Source organism: Gouania willdenowi, chromosome 8, assembly GCF_900634775.1.
Source record: "Gouania willdenowi chromosome 8, fGouWil2.1, whole genome shotgun sequence".
Lineage (NCBI taxonomy): Eukaryota > Metazoa > Chordata > Actinopteri > Blenniiformes > Gobiesocidae > Gouania > Gouania willdenowi.
The window spans coordinates 21,462,115-21,484,184 of record NC_041051.1 but is presented as its reverse complement, the minus strand read 5'-3'; the positions used below and the strand labels follow the sequence as shown (position 1 = coordinate 21,484,184).

Here is a 22,070-nt window from a genome sequence, read left to right as displayed (position 1 = left end):
CTTCCAATCTCCAAAGTTGAGAAGCTGGAGAGGACAGTCAGCACATACATCAAGAAGTGGCTGGGTCTGCGGCGCTGCCTCAGTAACATCGAGCCGTATGAATACGGTGCTCTAGAACTGCCAGTCTCTAGCCTCACGGAGGAGTACAAGTCCACCAAAGTGAGGCTGAACATGACCCTGGTAGAGTCTCAAGATGCAGCCATACGAACAGCTCTTCCAAAACTGGCAACTGGAAAGAAGCGGACCCCAGCTGAGGCTGTGGCACAAGCACAATCTGCTCTCAGGCATGGACACTTAGTGGGACAGCTGCAAGAAGGAAGAGGTCGTTTTGGACTCGGGACAAGTCGACCTACATGGCATGGCACAAGGCAACACCTGCAGAGAGGAAAAAGCTGGTAGTTGTTGAGGCCCTGCGCCAACAGGAAGCAGAGAGATGCGCAAAGGCCGTGTCACAAGCCAAACAGATTCAGTGGACTGCCTGCGAAAACCTGGAGCACCGTAAGCTCATGTAGAGAGACTTGTGGGAAATGGAAGGAAGCCAAATCAGCTTCATCATCAGGGCCACCTACAATGTTCTTATGGTTTGGAGAAGATCCAGCATGCCCTTTCTCTGCCAAACCCCAACAACTCTCAGTCACATTCTCTCTGGCTGCAAACCAGTCTGTCCCAAGGGCGTTACACCTGGATTCATAACCAAGTCTTACAGCATTTGGCAATAATTCTGGAAGGAAGGCAAACCAATGCCCAGACATCCATCCACTACCCCCTTCGTGAGAGCAGGGCAGGGCCCAGTTAAACCAGCAGCAAGAGAGGATAGCACCCTCTTAGATGCTGCAGGGGACTGGAAAATGCAGGTTGACCTTGATCAGCGACTTAAGTTTCCCCCTGGGATCTTGAACACCAATCTCAGGCCAGATCTTATTTTGTGGTCAATCTCACAGAAATCCCTGTTTATCGTGGAGCTAACTGTACCATGGGAGGCTACAGTGAGTAAAGCATATGAACAAAAAAGCTGAAGTACACCGATTTAGCTTTTGAGGTACAACAACAAGGCTGGCGTACACGTGCTTCCAGTTGAGGTTGGGTGCAGATGATTTGTGGCCACATCCACAACCAAGCTCCTGAAGGGGGTGGGAGTTCAGGGACAGGCCATCAGATCATTGTCAGAGGCAACAGAGCGAAGCAGCAGGTGGATTTGGACAAAAAGAAAGGAGACCAACTGGGCTAACAAAACACAGATGAAGGACGGTGCCCACCTGATGACCCTGATGACGTTATTACCTTTCTCCCCATTTAAAGCCAGGATCCTTTCACCACCTGAGCGGGATAATACCAAGCCAGCAGCATCAGGCGTAAAAAAAATCCAAGGAAGCGACAACTCACTCATACGTCTATCTGAACTGCTGAGCAGGCTTTTCCAAGCTAGCAGTATCAGCCGTCAATAGATAACACGGAAGCGACCACCTTCTTTCCCCAACAAAATTGGACTAACAGTTACAATCAATTACAATTCAATAATGATTACAACAGCAACAGATTTTTAAAATTACAATTATAATTACGCCGTAATTGTAATTAATTATGAATCATGCAGTTACAATTATATCTGACCCCAACCCTGGGTGTCGTACTGCTCTTTGAACCTAAAGACATTCAGGCTTGGGAAGGTTTCTATCAGTCAGGAGGAATGTTTAACGACACTGTGGAACAGGCTAAATGTGGATTCTGTATCAACACCATAAATTCCTCTGGGGCATTGTTTAAGTTCCAGCCATGTCTCTGTGGTGAGGTTAGGAAACACGCAGGACCAGAGTTCATCCTGGGCTCTAAACATCTGTGCAGAACAATAAAGCTTTTTATATCAAAAAGACGTGAGGAGGAAGTTGGAAGGAAACAGAAAATCATCTCATTGATCCTACAGTGCAACAGCAATTATCAAAACACTGATCTTTATCTTTTAAAAGGTCAACTCCCTTCAATGAAAATGTAACTAAATCACACAGCATTTAGTCTGGACTTACTTTCTTGTGTTTTCATTCTTCAGCAGAGCTTTGGCTTGTTGTTCACTAATGATGGTGGCTTTGACCTGTGGCGGGTTCATGTGCACGTTTAGCTTCCCGCCCACTAGCAGTCGCACCGTAGCGGCAAACTTGGTTTGAGTTTTGAGCACTTGTGGAGGCTGTTTCTCGATGATGAAGGTGCTGTGAAAGGAAAAGAAAAGTTACAGAGACAGAGAAACACTAAATATTGCTTTGTAACTTGTTAGCTTAATGCTAACTTAGACTATAAAGCTTAACTTTGTTAGCTTTACTTTATAATCAGAATATAACCAGTAATCAGATTATATTTTCAAAGTTACCATGGCAACACTGGTGGTGGGCAGTTAAAAAGTACTTAAGTAGTATTTTTCATGTATCTGTACTTTACTTCAGTACTTTACAGTTAATGTGATTTCACTCACACGTGTGAGTTTTCAACCTTCAAAGACCCATTTTCAGTGAATCAAACTGAATGTTATTATTACAAATTAATAATAAAGTTTGATTTGATATATTTCTTATATCATTTTCTTTCTATATATATTTTATTTTAAAATTGCACTTTTAAATGAATTTATTTGGAATTTGAATTTATTTCTTAAAATTGCTGTCATAAATTCAGACAAATTATATACTGTTATAAAAACGTGACTACTCCTTATTTTCTGCTGCCCTGCAGTGATATTCTGTATTATCTCATCTCTAAACTTCTCCTATTTAAGTTTATTGGTATTTAAGTTGAATTTTATTTTGTTTGGCTTATTATTTGAAGGTGATGTTAGTTGAGAATCACTGTATTATCAGGTAACTTGGCATATCACTATTGTTATTGCACTAAATTTGCACTGATGCAAGAAGTTATTGTTGTGTAATATCTTCATTTAAATACACTATACTAAATGGTTTTTCTTTTTTACAGGATACTTTACTTTACTTTATTTAAACCACTTTGCCATTTCACTCATTTCATTCATACTTCTGCACTACTGCAATATACCATAGTTATATGTATTTTCATACAAATAGCTGCATGCTCTGTTCATATTTTAAATACTTGTTGTTCTGTCCTCGCAATTTATATATTCTACATTGTCGTGTTTTTGTGTTTGTAAATGTTTCGAGCACAGTGAACAGTAATTTCAATTTCTCTACATGTCTTGTACATAAAGTAGAAGTCGACAATAAAGCTGATTTTGACGTTGACTTTAAGACTGTAAATAGCATAAGGGAGACTTTAACTTTGAACAAAGTCATTTTCAGTTTTTGTACTTGTACTTTTACCTTGTTTTTTCTGCCCCAAGTACTTTATGCACCACTGTTTATAATCACTTGACTAATATGATTTAAGTCCATCTATCTAAGTTGATTCTTTATGTCCTTTTCACTGTGAAAACCAAACGTAAATGCCTCAAACTCACAGTTTTCCTTAAAAACCAACCCAAACCAATATCAGTTTTTATCAGAACCCATTATTCTGCTGTATGAGGCCAGTGCTATCAGGAAATACCTTTCTAAAATGTATCCACGACAGTGCTCAGGCAGGTGATTTGTTTCAAAAGAACATTGACTTTGATATTCTCGTCTTCTGCTACTGCTTCCTGCTGCCATGTGTTCCCCACGTAAGGATACATGACACATGGATAATTGACTTGTTAATGGACTGCTGAGTCACACAGCAAGCTCACCAGTTACTTTCATCTGACATTATCGTTTGGTCTTTCAGGTTGAGCTCGTGTTTCAGAATTACCTCAATCACACAAATGAGAACATGAGATTAGGCAGCCTTCAAACTATTCATTATTACATTTACAGAGGAGGGAGCACGACCTAAGTTTTGCGCTATGACTGATGGAAGTGCATTACTGTTTGGTCACACTCTTGTCTGCACCCAATCAGGAATTGCAGTGACAATGACATGACTCCTCAGTGCATTATGGGTGCCTACAGGGACCATCTAAGAAAATGGGCGAGGGAGCTGTCAGAAACTTTAGTATATTTCTTGTTCAGAGATGGTGGCGGGCTAAATGAGTCTGGCAGATGTGCCAGTGGGGCCTGCAAAATAGAGAGGAACAAGGCTTACACTGACTCACTTCACTTCAAACTTAAACCCAGACCGGCTCTTTGTTTCTGAAGTTGAATTCACCTTCTGTCTATTTCTCTTCTTCAAACTTCTCCCCTCTTTGACCAGTTTCATTAAAGTAATTAAAGACATAAAAATAAATACTGGAACTACTCTCACCTTAAAACAGTTGACTCTTCCCCATCCCTCCCATTGTCCTACCCTGACTCCCTCTTCCATGTTCCCTTCCCCCTCACATAGGTGTAACACTGCTCTCTCTTTTTTATTCTCCCTTTAATAAAGTTTTTCTTAGTGATGGTCATAAATATGCAATAAACATGCATTGCTATCGTGAAAAGACTGCACTACATGTAGTGTTGACCTTCGACAGCATGTGCACACAAGGTAAAATAAATAAATACTATCCCTGTGTGTTAATGGGACCATATACAGTAAGTGCAGTATGAATGCAGATTCCTAACCTGCTTTAATTGTTGGAATGCAAAGTTATCTAATATGTAAAATGCTAACACTTTTAATGTAATATTAGGTCTTATGCTTTTACTGTAAACTACTATATCTCTGTCAATATTCAACTCTGAGATACAATTTCAGCTCTAAAATATTGTGCACTTTCTAATCTACAAATCTATGTACTTTGTACAGGTTGCACACAAAATAAATGTATATCAATTTATTTTATTCTTTCACTCCACACAGTGGTGGTAAGCTACTAATGTAGCCACAACTGCCCTGGGGCAGACTGACAGAAGCGATACTGCCATAGTGCACCATTGGTCCTTCTGTCCACCACTCTCACACACACACCAAAACACTAGTCAATGTGGGTAAAGTGCCTTGCCCAAGGACACAATGACAAAGACTTGGATAGAGTGGGATTCAAACCCCCAACCCTTCGGTCCCTGGACGAAACACTCTACCACTGAGCCAAATTTTTGCAAAGGCTTTGAGGTCTGTATTGAGGAGGCTGAGTGGCCGGTAGGAGGAGCAGCTTATTATTCTTAAGTACCAAAGAGATTATGGCTATATTGGAACTATCGCTAAAAGACCCTTTGATTATTGGATTATTGATCAATTTGAAAAGTCAGGGGCCAACTTGGGGCCACAATATAACGGTAAACGTCAAATTTGACTGTAATCACTAACCACACATGATTAAAAAAGTTGATCACAAAAAAACCAGCGTTCATGTCAGAAATGGTTGAAGGTATGATTTAAGTCCAGATTTTTGGTCTTCTTCACTTCTTCATGCTGTCTATGAAACAGCAGAGTTGGAACTGTCGCCATGTCAAAGTGTCACCCGTCCAATATTAGTCACTCATTGTCCTCTTGGACTGTTTAAAACATGCAATTAGCATATTTCAGCTACACCTTTAAGCGTTACTTCAGTCCAGTGTGGATTAAGGACTCATCTGACTCAGCATTAATACAAATTCCCTCAATATTTCTCATAGTGGTGAACATAAATGACAAAATGTTCAACAGCTCCAGAGTGAATTCCATTAGCTCCCTCTTGATTAAATAAAATGGCAGAAACCTGGTGACCAGCGCTGAGATGATGTCTGTGATGGTGCTGTTTAGTTCATTGAGAAGCTCTTCAATGGGTCCAGGAAGGGGCAGCTGCTGTCTCAGGTGTTCAGCTTTTCGAATCTGTTGTCTGTTTTGCCAAATTGTCTCTGCCAGCTTCTCACACCTGAGTAAATAAACAAATAAATGATTGAATGCTATTAATTTAAAGTAGTGGTGTCAAACATGGACTTACAATTTACTCGATTTACAATTGACAGTTATTTCCACAATTTGCCATTTCATTTCAATCCAAAGGGTAATTGTTAAGGGTGGACCACCAACCTTTGAAACGAACCCTGTGGTCGTCCGTTGAATGCCAATAACCCATGAACCTCTGCGTTATGAGGGATTCTAAGGAGCTGTGATCTTGGTGGGAGGTGGAGAATAACTCACCAGGACTGAAGGATGTCAAGGCCTCCCTCTGGAGGACCCCCGTTGCCTGCCAGCTGTTGCCGTCTCTTCCACTGAATTAGTTCGTCATCGAGAATAAAATTCTGCTGCTTCCTCAACAGCTGCAGTGTTTTCTGGTGTTTCTCGGCCAGGTCCTGCACACAAATACAGAAATCAGCCTTTTCATTGATCTATTCAAACTGCACACTACAGACAGGTGTACTGTATATGCTGGGTGTCTCACCAGTCTGTATTTCTGTAGTGTGTTGGCCTCTCTGGTGAGCCATGCATCCACAGTAGCCCTCTTGCTGAGGAGGGTGGGCTCCCGTAGCTGTCTATCAGCAGGGGGCAGTGTGGCCAGGCTGGTCAGCTGAGCTGGAAAGGAAATAATTAAGAAAGTTATCAGAGGAGTGAATGAATGTGCAAATAATGTGGTTTTACTAGCGTTTCAAAAAAAATCTCCTTTTTGATTCTTATCAAATTATGTTTTTTTTTGTTTTTCACAAAAATGTGTTTAGATTAAAAGATGACAAAATAAACAATAAACAAACAGTTGAATAAATAAATCAACCAATAAATATTGGTTTTAAAAAAAAGATATATATTTTTAATCCATTTCAATGTTAAAATTTCATGGAGGTTTAACTGAAAATAAACTTGATAATTATGTGAGACACATTAGGTATTAGTGAGAATATATACAATCTAATGTTAAAGAATACCTAAACCCCTGCTTTCTCCTGAAGTACCACTTGGAGGGAAATTCAAAAAATGCCTTGATTATGGGTGGGGCTCCTGGAGCAGTTAAGACACGCCCAGTCTATACTATAAAATCTCCAATGAACAATCTATGCTATGCTAACTAGCTACTCATTACTCAATATACCTCTCTATTCACTCTTCTCTCAATCCCAATCTACTCACCACAGATTGTAGAGCCCTCAGGTGATAGCGATTATAAAAGGGGCGGGGCTAACAGTGCTCTTTGTGACACAAGATGGTCCCAAAATGTCACGATCTTGTTCTCAGCCAATAGCAAAAATCAATTTTAATAGCCAGGTTTCAACCCATAGAGGGCAGTCACTCTGACATTTTACAACTAAATACGCCAAATTGAAATAATTGTACTAAAATATTAAGAGTTTGAGGATCAATCAACAGCACTACGTCATACCAACATACATTTGTATTAAGCAGAAAAAAGCGGTTTTGGGGTTTAGTTAGTTTTTAATAGATATTACTGTCTAATAATAGCATAATATTCAAATAGTTCTTTGTGGTAATAGATGCATTGTTCTGTTGGTACCCTGTATCCGGAGGCTCTCCTGGTACTGGATGATAAAGTACTCCTGGTTGTGCTGGAGCTTGCGCAGGTCATTCTCCGTGTCCTGGGTCAGCAGGCGGAGCTCTTCAAAGGCTTGGTTGATCTGTTGGTATTTCTGCGACATGCTGTCTATCATCCCGCCCACCGGTGAGTTTGACTGTCGATAACAAAGTGTTGTTGACAGATGAAAAGCAGGGGTAATGCTGGGTTTGGGGGCTATTACTGGTTTGACTGGTTTTCAGTGAGATGGAGGTCAGCCTGTATGCTGTATGTCAGTGGATTGTTTATGGTGGCTTTTAGGGGAAAATGCTGGGCTGTATAATCTAAGATGTTGGAGATACCCTTAGTGAAATAACCCTAGTATTGGACTTTTAAATCCCTGAGGACCAAAAGAAACAAAGCAAAACAGCAAACTGAGAGACAGGCACTTGTTTACTTAGTCTGACAGCGTGGTCACTCAATGCCCTGAATGAAGGCACTGTGTTGCTGAAAGGTTCAGACTAAACAGGATGAAATTCAATCAGGCCAAATATGCATTCTTCTAACAGAAAAGGCATGTTGTGAAGGAAAATCAATTCACCACAGGAGGAAGCTGATGTTTTATGCCCTGTTGGTTCCATGGTTTTATAACTCCTTAGACAGTGAAATATCTGAACAGAAAAGTGATTCGCAGGGTTACAAAAGGTCATTTTACAGCATGATCAGATTTATTAATAAGCAATGCACCACCATTTGGGGTGGTGTAATAGTTAAAGCTGCAGTATGTATAACCAAGTGCTCCATGAACTGTTTTTTTTTTTTAATATTGGACGCTCGATCAGCATTAATTGATAATGAATTACTATTATGATTATATTATAATCTTGCTGTTGTAATGATAATTGAATTGCATTCAGATAATTCACATTGTAACTGTAAATGACATGAACATTTTAAAAAAACTGTTGATTACGATTTAATCAAACAACCCTAGTTCACATCCTATCGATAGTGAAAATGCAATGGCAGGCGTTTTGGCAGGAAAAGTCCCCATCGCGGCAAAGCAAGCCAGAAAAATGAAGACCGATGTGGAGAAGCGAGAGTCTAAAGGCCCAAACATTCTCGGGGTCACTCTTATATTATTTTACTTATGTCTTTTTGTACATGTGGTTTTGCCCATGTAACGTCCTTTAGTACAGGTTGACTTTCACTCCTGTATTTCCTCCGTTCTATCACCAATACCAACCGTCTGTGTTATCCTGCTTGTTTTGTTGTTGTTGTTGTAGTTTATGTTGCTTGGGAAATGAAATAAAAAAGAAAACAAAAAAACAATTTGAGGAAATTGAGAAAAAATTGAGAAAAAATTGAGAAAAAAATTGAGAATAAAGTCAATAAGGGGAGTTGGAAAGTTGTCCGATTTAGTGACAAAGTCACTGTAAATATCTCCACAGTTGTGCACGTTCACAAGGATGACGATATATTTGAAACAAGAAGGGACGGGAGGAGGGTGGTTGTTTCCATTCCAGTCTCACGTACCTCCTCTACATACTGCAGCTTTAAGGAAGCGTGCTTGTAATTAGAGGGTCGCTGTTTTGAATCCCAGCTGGTCCATCACTGTGGGCTGTTGAGCAAGTTCCTTAACCCTAACTGTAATACTAAACCCTTACCCTATTGATCCAATCATTCAAACTCTGTCAATCACCATTATGTAGTTACAGCTTCTGTTTGTGCTGTGTAAAACAACAGTGCATGTAGATGACTGCTGGACCATTAAAGCTGCAGTTTGCTAACTCACATTGGTAGCCTCTCTGACGAGCCTCTGCTCTGTGTAGAGGATGTGTTTGATGCAGCGGACCAACTCCAGAGGACAGCGGTCATACGTGCTCTGAAAGACAAAAAGCATATGAGGTGTGTTAAGGCCTGTTAGTCCCTGATGAGCTGAGCCACCGCTGCACACAGGGCTCACCAATTTAGCTGGATCACAGTGGTTTGCTAAGCTCTGGAGCAGACACACTGAATCCTATTAGTGTAATAAAACCCAGCATGTCACGCTTCATATGAAGGCATAATCTGTTTGAAGTAAAAGGGTTACATGTTGATAAGTCTTTAGTTAAAGAAGAAAGACAATTACAATAACAAAAAAATATGCCATAATTAATATCACAATGATGAGCCTGGGCAATATTTAGCTACACATTCAACATGTGTAATATATTCCCTTTATTGCAGTAAGCCACATAAATGTATGTGTGGCCCAGCAATGGAAGAATGGTGTTTAGAATGAGAGGTGAGAAGTTTAGCCCCATTTCTCACATGTCTGCATGATTTTAAGAAGCGAAGACCAGAACTGTCTGCTGCATAAATAGCTTTGCTGGCTCCATGGCAATCACTTAGGCACCCTAATATCCTTCTCCTGGGGATAATTAAAAACCTCTTCTTAGGTTTCTACAGCACAAAATACTCTGAGGTCATATATAAGTAACAGTTTCATTTTGCTGTAATATAATTTGACAGTACAACTGCAAGAAGAATTTCAATTTATCAAACTGACAATGTGTACATAAGGCTTTCAATCAGGAGTGTCCAAAACAAGGCCAGTGGATCAAATCTAACCAACCAGATCATCTAATTTGGGCCCATGGGTGGATTTTCTTCAAAGTTAAGATGACACGACAAACATGACCCAGTTTAATATAAAACCATGCATTTTTGTAAAATGCAGTTTTTTTTGTGTTTTATCGAAGGTTTAAGAAAGAACAAAAGCGTAGAATTCAGACTAAAATACACAAAACACCACCAACAAAAATAGATCAGAAAGGGTAATCTGGAGCAAAGTCTTCAGGATGAGTGTATACGGGCCGGGGAGGGAATCAACTATTTCTATCCAGTCTGAAATCGGACATTCGCGACTCTGCCATTTCTTGGCTATTGTCTTTTTTTGCTACTTGCTAATAGCAATTTTAACAGGAATCTAAATTATCATTTGAAATTTATTATATAACACTGACACTGATACACAATGTAATAACCAAGCATTTCTATAAAATTTTGGGCCTTTAAGTTTAATCTAGTTGATTTGTCCAAGATTTTTTTTCAGAAGAGAATCATCTTCCAGTATAGACAGGAGAGTTACATTTACTAGGTTATTAAGTTACCATTTTGAATCCCAATCTGGATCAAACCAGCTGACCAGGTAGCACACGTGCAGCTCTGTAGTAATCTTCTAAACAAGGTAAGGTAAGGTGGAAATCTAGTCCACAGTTAGTTTTTTGCCCAGAATAACATTGATACCATTCTGTTCCATTCATTAAATTGTCTTAAAGGAATCTCTTTTGGCAATGAGTGAAAGAGGAATATGAGTCTTCACTGTATGTTACGTTTAATTATGTCTATCTGGTTGTACATTTTTGTCGGTAATAATGACTGGTGAATTATATACAGTTGCTTACATGTGAAAGTGTTAAACATGGGGTAGGTCTTTTTGTTTCTTTAAAATGTCAGTATTTTGTGAAAAAAAAGTCTGAGTTTGACACCCCTGCTTTAGACTGTGCTTGCTATAAACCTTTAGCTCCATTACCTTATGTTGAATGTTAAATAAAAGTGTGTAAAAAAAAGGGCAATGCAGAGGTGTTCAGCTGTGTTAAAACCTCATTTTTTAGCATTAATTGAATTGCAGAAAAAAACGTCATTATAGTTTATAAGGTCAATGACATTTTTCCACTTCAAGCAAACTAGACCAGACGAGACTCAGTGCAAACAAATCCAAGTTAGAAACAAATAAATGACATTCTGTCAACAACAAAACAACACCTTCTTTAGGACTAAATCTGATTTAGATTTTTGGTAATTAAAGTAATTTAGAAGTTATCTAAGAAAATGACGCGTTTTCTAAAATTACTTTTACCAATAAATTCTCTGTCTCTTAACTGACAGTATATTACCTAACTAAAACCAACTAAAATAGAATTGATGACTGAAAACACCAACTGTAATTATATTAATTACATTTAGACAAAATGAGCAAGTTGTGTGCAATCACCTTAAGCTGGCTGGCATAGTGTCCCAGCTTGATTTTAAGAAGGAACCCGTCTTCTCCGACTTGGTGGTCAGCCTTGTTCTGTAACTCCTGTATTAGACCTTCCAGCAGCCGTTTGGCCTTGTACTCCTCCTGTGGGTTCTCTAGGTCGATGGCGTCCCTAACAAAACACAGAGGTTTAGTGTCAAAGCAGAAGTCAAAATAGAAAGAGCTTTTCCCAACAAGCTGTCACACCCACATCAATAACACTTGTTTGGTTGAGACTCACCAGAGCTGGCCCTCTATCCACTGGGAGAGATAATGTCGCACCTCAATGGGGAAATGTTGACCATACAAAGACTGCATCTGATGCAGCGCATCCCCCTGAAGCTGCTGCGCCTGGATCCACACCGCCATCTTCAACACCCCTGAAGCTGGGACACAGATTGGTTTTTATTCAAAAATGCATGATTGTGTAAATAAAAAGAATAAATATAAACTTGTCTTATCTTATATACATGCTCATCCTGCAGAATATACTATCTTACAGCAAAAATGGACAAACTCGTGGCCTCAAGCAGAAATGTAACCAATGCACCAACAAGGAGCCCTTGCCCAATGTTATATATCACATATAGAGTTAAACCTAAGCTCATATTTGGTCAAAGTTTAAATTAATCAATGTATAAATAACACATGGTTGTAGAGTGAATTATTTTTTTTTTTAATGCAGTCATTGTGGGCAAAGGAATAGTAACTTTACAAAGAGAGCTGAATGTATAAGCAGCAGCTACAATTTAGCATTGAACTGCTAGCACAGGGTCCTTGTATTGTATCTGTTGATTTGACCTATTGTTTTTTTTTTTGAAAACACAATATTTCTGTAGCATCGTGTCATCAACGTGGTTTCAGTACTTTGCTCAGCATTGATGTGGAGATTTTCAATTCTCTGTGCAGGTCAATCCAGTTCGAGTAGCAGCCGTCTAGATGCTAAGTTTAGCCTAAATTTCTGACACTGAAAAAAATGTGGATCTTTGTGGTTGGACAAACTGTCAATAGAAGATCTGCAAACCCCTCACCTCAAGAAGCAATAATCACTTGTAACGTTGATCAAAGATGTGAGATATAATATTTAAAAAAAACTGTATTGATGCCACAAATTGCTGGATTTACCGACATGTATTCATGTTTTTGTTCTTCTTTGGAACAGATAAAAAGGTCTTCTTTATAATGTGGATGGATTTTATAAATGCTGCACTTGGTAAATCAGAGCAAATACGAAATGGATCAAGTCAAACAGCAGCTTCTGTGGTCTCGTCCCAGTATGCACTCTGCAGTGGCCAATGTTTCTGTCATCAGTATCTACAAAAAGTGGTCTGAAGCAGAACGAGTAGAGGAACGGCGACGGGGTCACAAGAGGCCCGTGCTGAATTAAGCGACTCTAAAGCTAATCTGAGCAGTTTGATCCACCGGTCAATGTGCAGTATAAGCTCATTATGGTTTTGAGGGAATGGCTTCTAGCTTAGCATTGGTAATGATGACCATGCACACCCATAAGGCAACAATAACTACTATGTTGACTTCTCTGGTTCTCATTTCAACCAAATGTCAGTAGGATGTTTTTTTCCAGCAATAAGAGGGACCAAGACAATATAAGGCCAGATCAGTATATTGCCATGGATCGCTGACAATTGATCTCAATGTGGAGTACGGTGTACATTTTAAGACATCCTCATTTCTCAGAGTGAGGTATCAGGAAAACCTCTGTCATTTATCAGACCAAACGGACTCACGTCTCAGCAACACCTCTGTCAGAGGAAATGGCCTCATTCGTCAATCCAAACAATGTCAAATCCAACGGTGTCACTTATCAAAACAAGCGCCGTCAAATGGCACGGCCTTCGGCTTCAAAATAAAAGTCATCAGACTCGATGGCCTCAGGCTGTAGAACACAACATGACGTATCATTCATTTAACTATGTATTTGTTAATCAAACAATATGTTGATATATCTTAACTTCAAAAAAATAAAAGGAAACAACAGCTTTTGAACTTACTTTGTCACTTTTGGCTCCTTTAAAATCATTGTGAGCAATTTCAGTTCCTTTAAAATAAAAGCCATGCCGTGCTTTAAGGCCTGAGGCCATTGAGTCTGATGACTTTCATTTTGTAGCCTTAGGCCGTGCGATTTGACGGTACTTGTTTTGATAAGTGACACCGTTGGATTTGACATTGTTTGGATTGATGAATGAGGCCGTTTCCTCTGACAGAGGTGTTGCTGAGACGTGAGTCCGTTTGGTCTGATAAATGACAGAGGTTTTGCTGATACCTCATACCTCCCTCTGAGACCCGAGGATGTGCTAAAATGTACTCCATAGTGGACACTTGTTTCTGTTGTATAACTGAATGCTTGGGCTGGCTCTGCTCTGGAGTCCTAGTTCGGAACCTTATGCTTAGTTGCTGCCACTTGATTCTAATCAACACACCCACTCACTTTTCTCAAAAATGGCACTGTCACTGTCGGTTAAAGACTGAGCTACGTGTGTCTGCAGAAAGCTTGTGATGTGTGTGTGAGAGAGTTGTCTGCGTGCATATACTGTATGTGTGTATTTGCAGGTGTTTGTGAATCACAGGCATCTTCACACATACTGGAAGTGTGATTCAGAAGGGTAGTGCATCGTCTTTCACTCTGACTCTATTAGCTTCGTTTCTTTGCAACTCTTTACCACCAGTTTGTATTCTACTCATTGCATAAACAAAACATTATAACACTGGTTGTCCCATCTTTTTCCATGATTGGGTATGAAACTGTATTCTTTGTCTGTGCTACAACTGTGTAAAAATCCAATGACAAACACAGTGACCTTAACTGAAATCTAACTATGAGCAGCAGTGAAGCAGCAGTGGAACAAGTCTATTCTTCATAGAAGTCCAAAATATTTAGCTTTTTCTGTGATCACCAGGTGCTGTATCATCATGGTACCTAGCCTATATGCTCGACCATTAAATACATACCATGAGTTCAGAAAGATAATTCCATTTATTACGGTCTTTGTGACGGCGAGTGTTAATCCTGTTAGTCTAAGCTCATGCTCCAGCTCTCATATCGCTCTGGGGGTGTCGTGAACTTTTGACCACTCTGCTTTAACTAATCCACCTGAGACTTATAACTATTACACTAATACTATGACTCTAATTCAGCAGCAAACAACTCTAGAAGCAGATTTATTTACAGAAACAACAAATTAAATAAGTTACTACACTTTATCCAACAGAGGTTTTTCACGGCGCATCATCAACCGTGTCATCAACCCAGAAGTCGCCTATTTGGCGATAAGCAGCAAGTAAACAAACCGCACGCACACAAGCAAGTTGTAGTTGAAGTAAAGACTGACAGTGACTCGGGATATGATATATGCAAAAATGTTTTAATGCTTTAGTGTCAATATTAAGTTTTCAAGCAATGGCTGAAATAACCTCCGTAAGTCATGTATTTTATGTAATTCTAAAAGATGTAACAAAAACATTTTAAATAACAGCATAGCATAACAACAGGTGACATGTATTCTTGAATTAACTTAATAGTAGCATAACTAACTTAGCATCTGCATTGCTTCACCCCATGGAATTTAATTCAGAGGGGCCAGCTCATATAGTGGAGTCTCCTAACCCTCTTCCGCTGACCTGGAAGAACCACAGCTGAACATCTGGCCTGGCATCATAGTCCATCAGTTCTGGCCCCTCCATGCTGATTCTGATGAGGTTCTCCTCTTTGGTGTGGAATCGTGTATGCATTGCTCGTGTTTAAGACAACAGTAAAAGCACCTTGTTGTCTCTAATGACACAAATAACGTTGTATGTAACATGTTCCAATAATGCAAATATATGTCATTAGATTAACTATTTTCATATTTGTTTAGCATTTTATGACCAATAAAAATGCACCCCGTGGTCTTTGTTATATAAGCAGAAATCTCATATTGTGTATCTAATGAACAATCCACAGTCTATGCTCTGCTTTAAAACATACATGAACCATAAACCACAACTCCCACAATGCATGATGAAGTTGTGGCCAATTATTTACAGCAGTGGTTCCCAAACTTGGGTACGTGTACACCTAGGGGTACTTGAACACCTCTCAGGAAGTACACACAGTGATGTGCCATCAGGGTAGGCAAGGTAGGCAGTGCCTACCCAAGGGTGAATTGATATTTTGATTATTTTATATTTTATAACAACATTTAAGGTTCAACTTACCTTCAGCTCTGTGCTACCATGTAACAGCAAGAAACTCTAAAGAGGAGCACCACCAACCTGAGATCAAGAGAGAAAGAGAATTAAGGGAGGAGAAAGAAAGAAAGAAAGAAAGAAAACAGAGAGAAAGAGACCATAAGAGGAAGTGAGTCAGTTTTCTTTTTCATGACAACATGAAACATTGACTGAAAGCTTGTATTATTAAGTAAGACAGAGAGGGAAAGTCCGCAGGATTAAAATCCCTCTGTTTCAGTTGAACTCAATATGTCATCCTAATTATATAAATTGTTAAATGTTGTAAAAGGCCTGGGACTATACCAAGAGTCCCACAACTTCAAGAATTAAAACATCTTGAATAAAAAAAAACAAAGTAAGATAAGTTCAAAAGCTACACACAAGCCATCACTGAATAATTTAACAATACTGATAGAAACACTAATAATTCACTCAAGAACTACTGGCTTCTTTAGAGGCTATACTTACAAGGTTTCGCTGTACCCCCAAAGTAAAATTTGTCATTGTTTTAAGCTTTAAATTTGTATGTTAAAACAAAACCAACTCATAAAGATTGTAAACAGTTTTTGTGTTACATCACCACAGTAGCCTATCAGAACACAAGGGCGTTGCACAACCTCAGTCCAGCACCCACAGGAGTCACTAAGACCGCACGTAACACACAGTTTGGTGATACATTTCAGCCACAAACAACCTTTAAGCCACCTAAATGAATCACTAACCTTAAAAGCCTTTCACTGATCAAAAAATATGTACTTCTGATCAACTGCTGTTTAGCTTTAGTGAATCTTAATTGGCATTAATAATTTTGTTTGTAATTTAATTGTCACAAGTTACAAATATAATAATTTGAAACAATATGATTTTGAAAAAAAAAACATTTTGTACAGTGCTCTTATGAGCAACTGTATATGCTGACATGCAATTACCATGATAGTTCATAAGGTTGGTAAGCTTTATATCCCTCTGTGTCCCTCTCAATGTAGACTGCACAGTAATCTGTAAAATAAACATGTAATCTAAAGAATTAAAATAAAAAAAAAACATCCTCATAGACAATCGTGAAGGAGCACAAACTATCAGTGTTGGTAATAAAAAGCACTAATAAGCAGTGATGTGCCGTCAGGGTAGGCAAGGTAGGCAGTGCCTACCCAAGGGTGAATTGATATTTTGATTATTTGTTTTAATTATAATTTTTTTTTTTTTTTAATTATAATATAATTATAAATTATTTATTTTTCCATTTCCAATAGCCTACAGTACCTATAAGTTTGAAAGTGTCTGCATTTTGTGCGTTTCATTCCCCAAATTACTAAACAGCGCTATTTCCTGGAACAGCTGCACAGTCTTTTTTTTTTTTTTTTTTCACTCCGCTGTAAGGCAGAGTGAGGCCACACCCCCTCCCAAAGGCACGTTGCTCTTCTGCCTCCGTTCCCATTGCCTGTTTTTACGTGTTTGCGCATGCGCAGTCAGGTCCCCAAGATGACAACCATTTACGTGCAAAGGCAGTGTAGAGAGCTGCCTTTGCACGTAACCGCGCTATGCTAAATGCTATACGTAAGTTCACAGTACATTAGTGAATTGATATCACGTGACCGCTGCTGCTACGTTCTCTAGTGAGTGGGCAGGATAACACTACAGTCATGATGACAGCGCTAGAGATGATGGAGAAACTTTGTTTTGAGGAAAAACGACAGCTTTTAAAAGATGGGAGACCAACACCTGAGTTACCAGAGCTTCAGCAAAGGTAAGGTCAGAACATGTTTCATACTTTTCACAGTGAATGGAACAAAAGGAAGGATTGACTTTATGGATGCTCCTCACTGAGGCTGTTCTGAGTTGTTTTTGTCATTTTCTCCATTTTTTTGTGTTTCCAACACAAACAACGGATGTGCTGTCGTGGCATGAGATATATCTTGTTGGGAGAGTATGGAGGCTATATTAAAAAAATTGTTTATGTTTCTTTAATGGTGTTTATGATGTTGATTTTGTTAGATGGCTAAATTCTTGTTCTTGTGGATCTTGTTGGGTTTTTTCTTTGTTATTATGAATTATATATTTTGATATGCGCATTGAGATCACTTTGTTGGAAATTACTTTATACAAATAAAATTGATTTGAATTGAATTAACACTTGACAGCAGAAACATATGAAATTGTCCTTGGTGGTCTCGATTTTCAATGTGCCTACCCAACTCTAGTGGTCACAGCACGTCACTGCTAATAAGTATATTAAAAGGAACATGTTGGTATTGCACGCTGGAAGTCGTCTGATTTCTAAACCATAACGGAGCCTTAAATGGTTAGAAGATACATTGAAATTAAGTTTCCACCTCCTGCTCCAAGCACAGCAGCCTATCCCAGCTGACTGTGGCCACAAACCACACTGTGGACAGTTGCAGCACAACACAGGAATTCTTACTTTCATTTATTCACCGACACATCTGACAGAGTACTGTTAAAAGTTTTAACAAGGAGGTTTCAAATATTTAGGGACACTACTATCTGCTACAAAACTGGTCTTCATGTTCAACCAGGACCAGGGTATAAAGCAATGCATAGGATCTAGACTAAAATGCACCAAAAATCTGAAAATGTGCCACATCAAAAATATTCTGATTTATAAAAATGTGCCTTCGTACACCTGCAAGCATTTTTCTCTTTATAGACCACAAGCCACCCTAAAGTTTGCACAGGTAAATTTACTTTAAATCCCAGCCTCTGTAAAGTACCCACATTCTACCATAAACGGTTAATGCAAATGACTAATGGCATTCTATTACGGCAGAAAAGACAATGAAAAGGAATTTTTAGAATGATGAGGCCAGAAAAAGTACATTATATATTTGGTTGTCCAGGGCACACCTGAGTCCACACCGTGTGACACCTTTCCAGTTGAAACACATTGAGGTCTAGGCCCACAACAGAAAAAGGTAGCGCGCACTTCGTCCGCACTATGAAAGTTGGTTAAGTGCATATACATCTCTGCAGTCTGTTCCCAACGTGTGATGAACTGGTGACCAGCCAGTGTATGCCCTACCCTAAACCCTGAAACACTTCCTAATGGGAATAAGCTAGGGATGTAACGATTCACTCAACTCCCGATACGATTTGATTCACGATACTGGGTTCACGATGAGATTCTCTCATGATTTATTTTACAAAATGGGACTGTAGACAAATGATGACTGAAAAATATTCCTTTATTTTTTGGGGGAAAAAACTAGAAAATACTGTACTGTTTTCCTTTTATTTTTCATTGTCAAAAGAATCCCTTGATAAACTATTCAATTATTCAATTTAACTAAAAATAAATCTTGAATGAAATAAATAAAGGAATAATACAAATGAAGAAGAAGCTTATTCATTTAAATTCTGGTTCTATAGTAAACAATGCAAAACTGCATAATAGTTCTTTTTCTTTTAAAAGTGCAACTGAAAAATTATTTTGTGCTTTAACAATTGAACTTTTGAAAAAAAAAAAACTGTATTTAGGTCAGATATTTGTTTGAACCAGCAGAGGGCGCTGGTAACCCAGTGGTCGGTTGGCATGCAGCTAATCTAGCAGTGAAGAAGAGATGCTATGTGCTTGCAGACAGAGCTAATAGAAAAACGTGACTTTACAGATATTCATGTAATATTACAGATATTCTTTCGGTGCTAAAGGCGCAAGGAATCATTTATGACCATGTTTAAAAGTAGAAGGCGGGCAGAAAGAAAGTAGTAGCAGATTCTGCCCACCACCAACACTTCTGGACAAGAGAAGGATAAATATATCTGCTGTTTAAAAAAGATACTGCGATTCAATTTTCACAGTATCGATGGGAACCGTGATACCTATTAATCGATTTTTAACTGTCTTACGATTAATCGTTACATCCCTAGAATAAGCAGATAAAAAATTTATTTCAAATTTACAACTGCAGATGGATGACAACATTTTTAGCCTGGTAAACTGATGACACGTTCATGGTCTCCTCAAGACACTGAGGAGCAAAACGACTATTGACCAGTGGCTTTTACTCCGATACTCGTGAAATGTTTCGAATGTCAGGCCATGGACCACATCTGTGGTCCACTCTGCTCTCACTCACCTGGAGAGCAGTGAAACCTACTGTATTTAGTTCTGCCTTCAACACCATTGAACCACAGACTTTAGTCCACAAACTGCTGCTACTTGGACTTCCAACTTCCATGCACAACTGGGTACTGGACTTCCTGTCACACAGATGTAGAGGATCTATAACATCTCTTCCTCTATCATCCTCAACACCACAACACTCTCTACACTTTGCTCACATTTGACTCATCTGCTAAACACCCAAGCAATCTTATTGTGAAGTTTGCAGACGACAGCTGTAGAGTGACAAATATCCCACAGCGACAAGTCAGCCTGGTGGACTGATGCAGGGACAACAATCTCTGCATCAATGTCGGGAAAGCACAGGAGATGAATGTGGACTACAGAAGCGGAGACAACCATGTCCCTTTCCCTCTCTACATTGAAGGAAAAGCTGTGGAGATGGTCCACAATATTAACTATGCAGAAATAGAGCGGCCTGTATCATGGCTGACCCCACCCACCCACCCAGCACATGAACTGTTCCCTCTCCTCCCCTCTGGAAAAACACTCTGCAGCATCAGAGCCAAAACAACGATGATCCAAAAACAATAAACAATAAGCCTAAGTTCTGATGCTGTTAACTTCATCTTACCAAAATGTACTGTGCTTGTGTGTATTGTGTATACTTTCTTTATTATTTACTTCTGTTATAATATGTTTATATTGAACTATATTTCTGTTACTATTTCTCTTGTATGCTGTTGGCCCTGAGGAGCAAATTTTATTTTTAATGGAAACGTTGGAAAATGACAAGTAAAAAAAGCTTGAACCTTGAAACTGTGAGCACCAAATACTTATTTAAAGAAACTCAGTTTTACAATCCTTCAAAAATACATTCAACTTTTTTCTCTCACGTGCCACATCAAACTCAAGGAACTTTATAGTTACGGAGGCAGCTCCTGGCTGAACCCTGAAGAGACACATCAGGAGACCACATGCTGGCAAGAGTGTGCACACAAATATGCGAGCATATGCCAGGATCTTTGTTAAACTGTCCGTTACTGTGGTTTTTACTGGCCTTTGACAACAATAAAATGCTAAAACCAAACCTACTGGATTAAGATCAATCACAGTTTCACAAATATTTCCCTAAAACCATGTATCACCCATCGTGTGCAAGAAACATGTGATATGTTAAGTCTCTATTCTTCATACAGGATTTTAAGACTCATGGGTTATGGAATGTTCTCTTTCATAACAATTGTTTTGATGTCTCACTATGGGATATACGCCTCCGTGTCATATCTCAGAAGCCATATCTCATTACGCCAATCCTGATTGGCTGGTGAAATGTATTCATCCCCGACAGGTAGTCCCACCTACTATAAGTAGAGTGGGCGGAGAATACAGCGCCATTCAAAAACCTCTGCTCACTCAGAGCATATCTTGCATCACAGCAGCTGAACTGTGCACAGGTGGACCCTTTGTGGATTCCGTCGCCGGACGCTGTTGTCGATAGCTTTTTTTCTCAGTTTTTTCGGCCACACCAGGTCGACCAGTGTTTTCCCCCTACACTGCTTCAATGCCCTCCATGGCCGTCGAGGGCCGAACCCGCTGACACACCAGTCTTCAGCTCGGCTCACTGTTCACTCAACGCCACACAACAACTGTCGAGCACCGGTCGACAACACACCAGTTGTAAACTTGGTGATGACACTGCCCTCGCCACCCCACGCGGTCACCAGCCGCTGGGTGTCAGCCCTCCGTTAGCTTAGTGGCTAGCAGTCACGTGCCAGTGCTAGCTAACCTCTTCCACCTGCCTGCACAACAGCACAGAGGAGAAGATGGAGGGAAAGGCCCCACACACCAGGGGGTCTGGAGGCTCAGAGGCTCGCCTCTGGAAACAAAAATCTTGGGCCGAGACAGACACCAGGTCTGCTCAGGGTCCCTCGGGCTGGGGCACGCCCAGCAGGCCCTAAACGTCCCCAGCTCCTTCCGCCACTGCGCCGTCTTTACGGTCAAGAGCCTCCGTAGGCGGCTGGCACACCAAGTCAGCCTATCGGAGCAGGGACCCTTCCTTTACCCTCTCGGCACCAAGGCCGTCGCAGCGGAGATGGAGGCTGAGACCTGTGGTGGGTTTTGTTTCCAGCTGGGGTTCCCAGTCCAACATTGCCTTTGTCCCTCTACCTGGGCAGGACATTCTGGACTTGGACTGTGGGAACAACGATGATGTCACTACAAAACAATGTTAAAAAAAAAGAAAGAAAAAGTCCTTGCTAATATTGCTTTTTATTATTTTTCACTTTTTAGTGGAAAAAAATCCAGCCTCCACTTTTAAG

At 39.7% G+C, this 22,070-nt stretch overlaps 1 protein-coding gene across 3 annotated transcripts in view; it reads right to left on the bottom strand.

Annotated features, from left to right (window-relative positions):
• The window catches only part of stat5a (signal transducer and activator of transcription 5a), a 74,918-nt gene that overhangs the window by 13,602 nt on the left and 39,246 nt on the right, over positions 1-22,070 (bottom strand). For all 3 annotated transcript variants that reach the window (XR_003674646.1, XM_028455504.1, XM_028455505.1), the window contains exons 2-10: positions 15,657-15,713; positions 11,686-11,830; positions 11,421-11,577; positions 9,177-9,266; positions 7,385-7,559; positions 6,323-6,453; positions 6,082-6,233; positions 5,657-5,812; positions 2,022-2,201 (exon numbers count right to left, since the gene is read on the bottom strand). Coding sequence is in view for 2 of the 3 variants with exons in the window: in XM_028455504.1 (XP_028311305.1) it covers positions 2,022-2,201; positions 5,657-5,812; positions 6,082-6,233; positions 6,323-6,453; positions 7,385-7,559; positions 9,177-9,266; positions 11,421-11,577; positions 11,686-11,813 (1,169 nt within the window). In the remaining variant the exon portion in view is untranslated. The remainder of the gene's footprint in view (positions 1-2,021; positions 2,202-5,656; positions 5,813-6,081; positions 6,234-6,322; positions 6,454-7,384; positions 7,560-9,176; positions 9,267-11,420; positions 11,578-11,685; positions 11,831-15,656; positions 15,714-22,070) is intronic.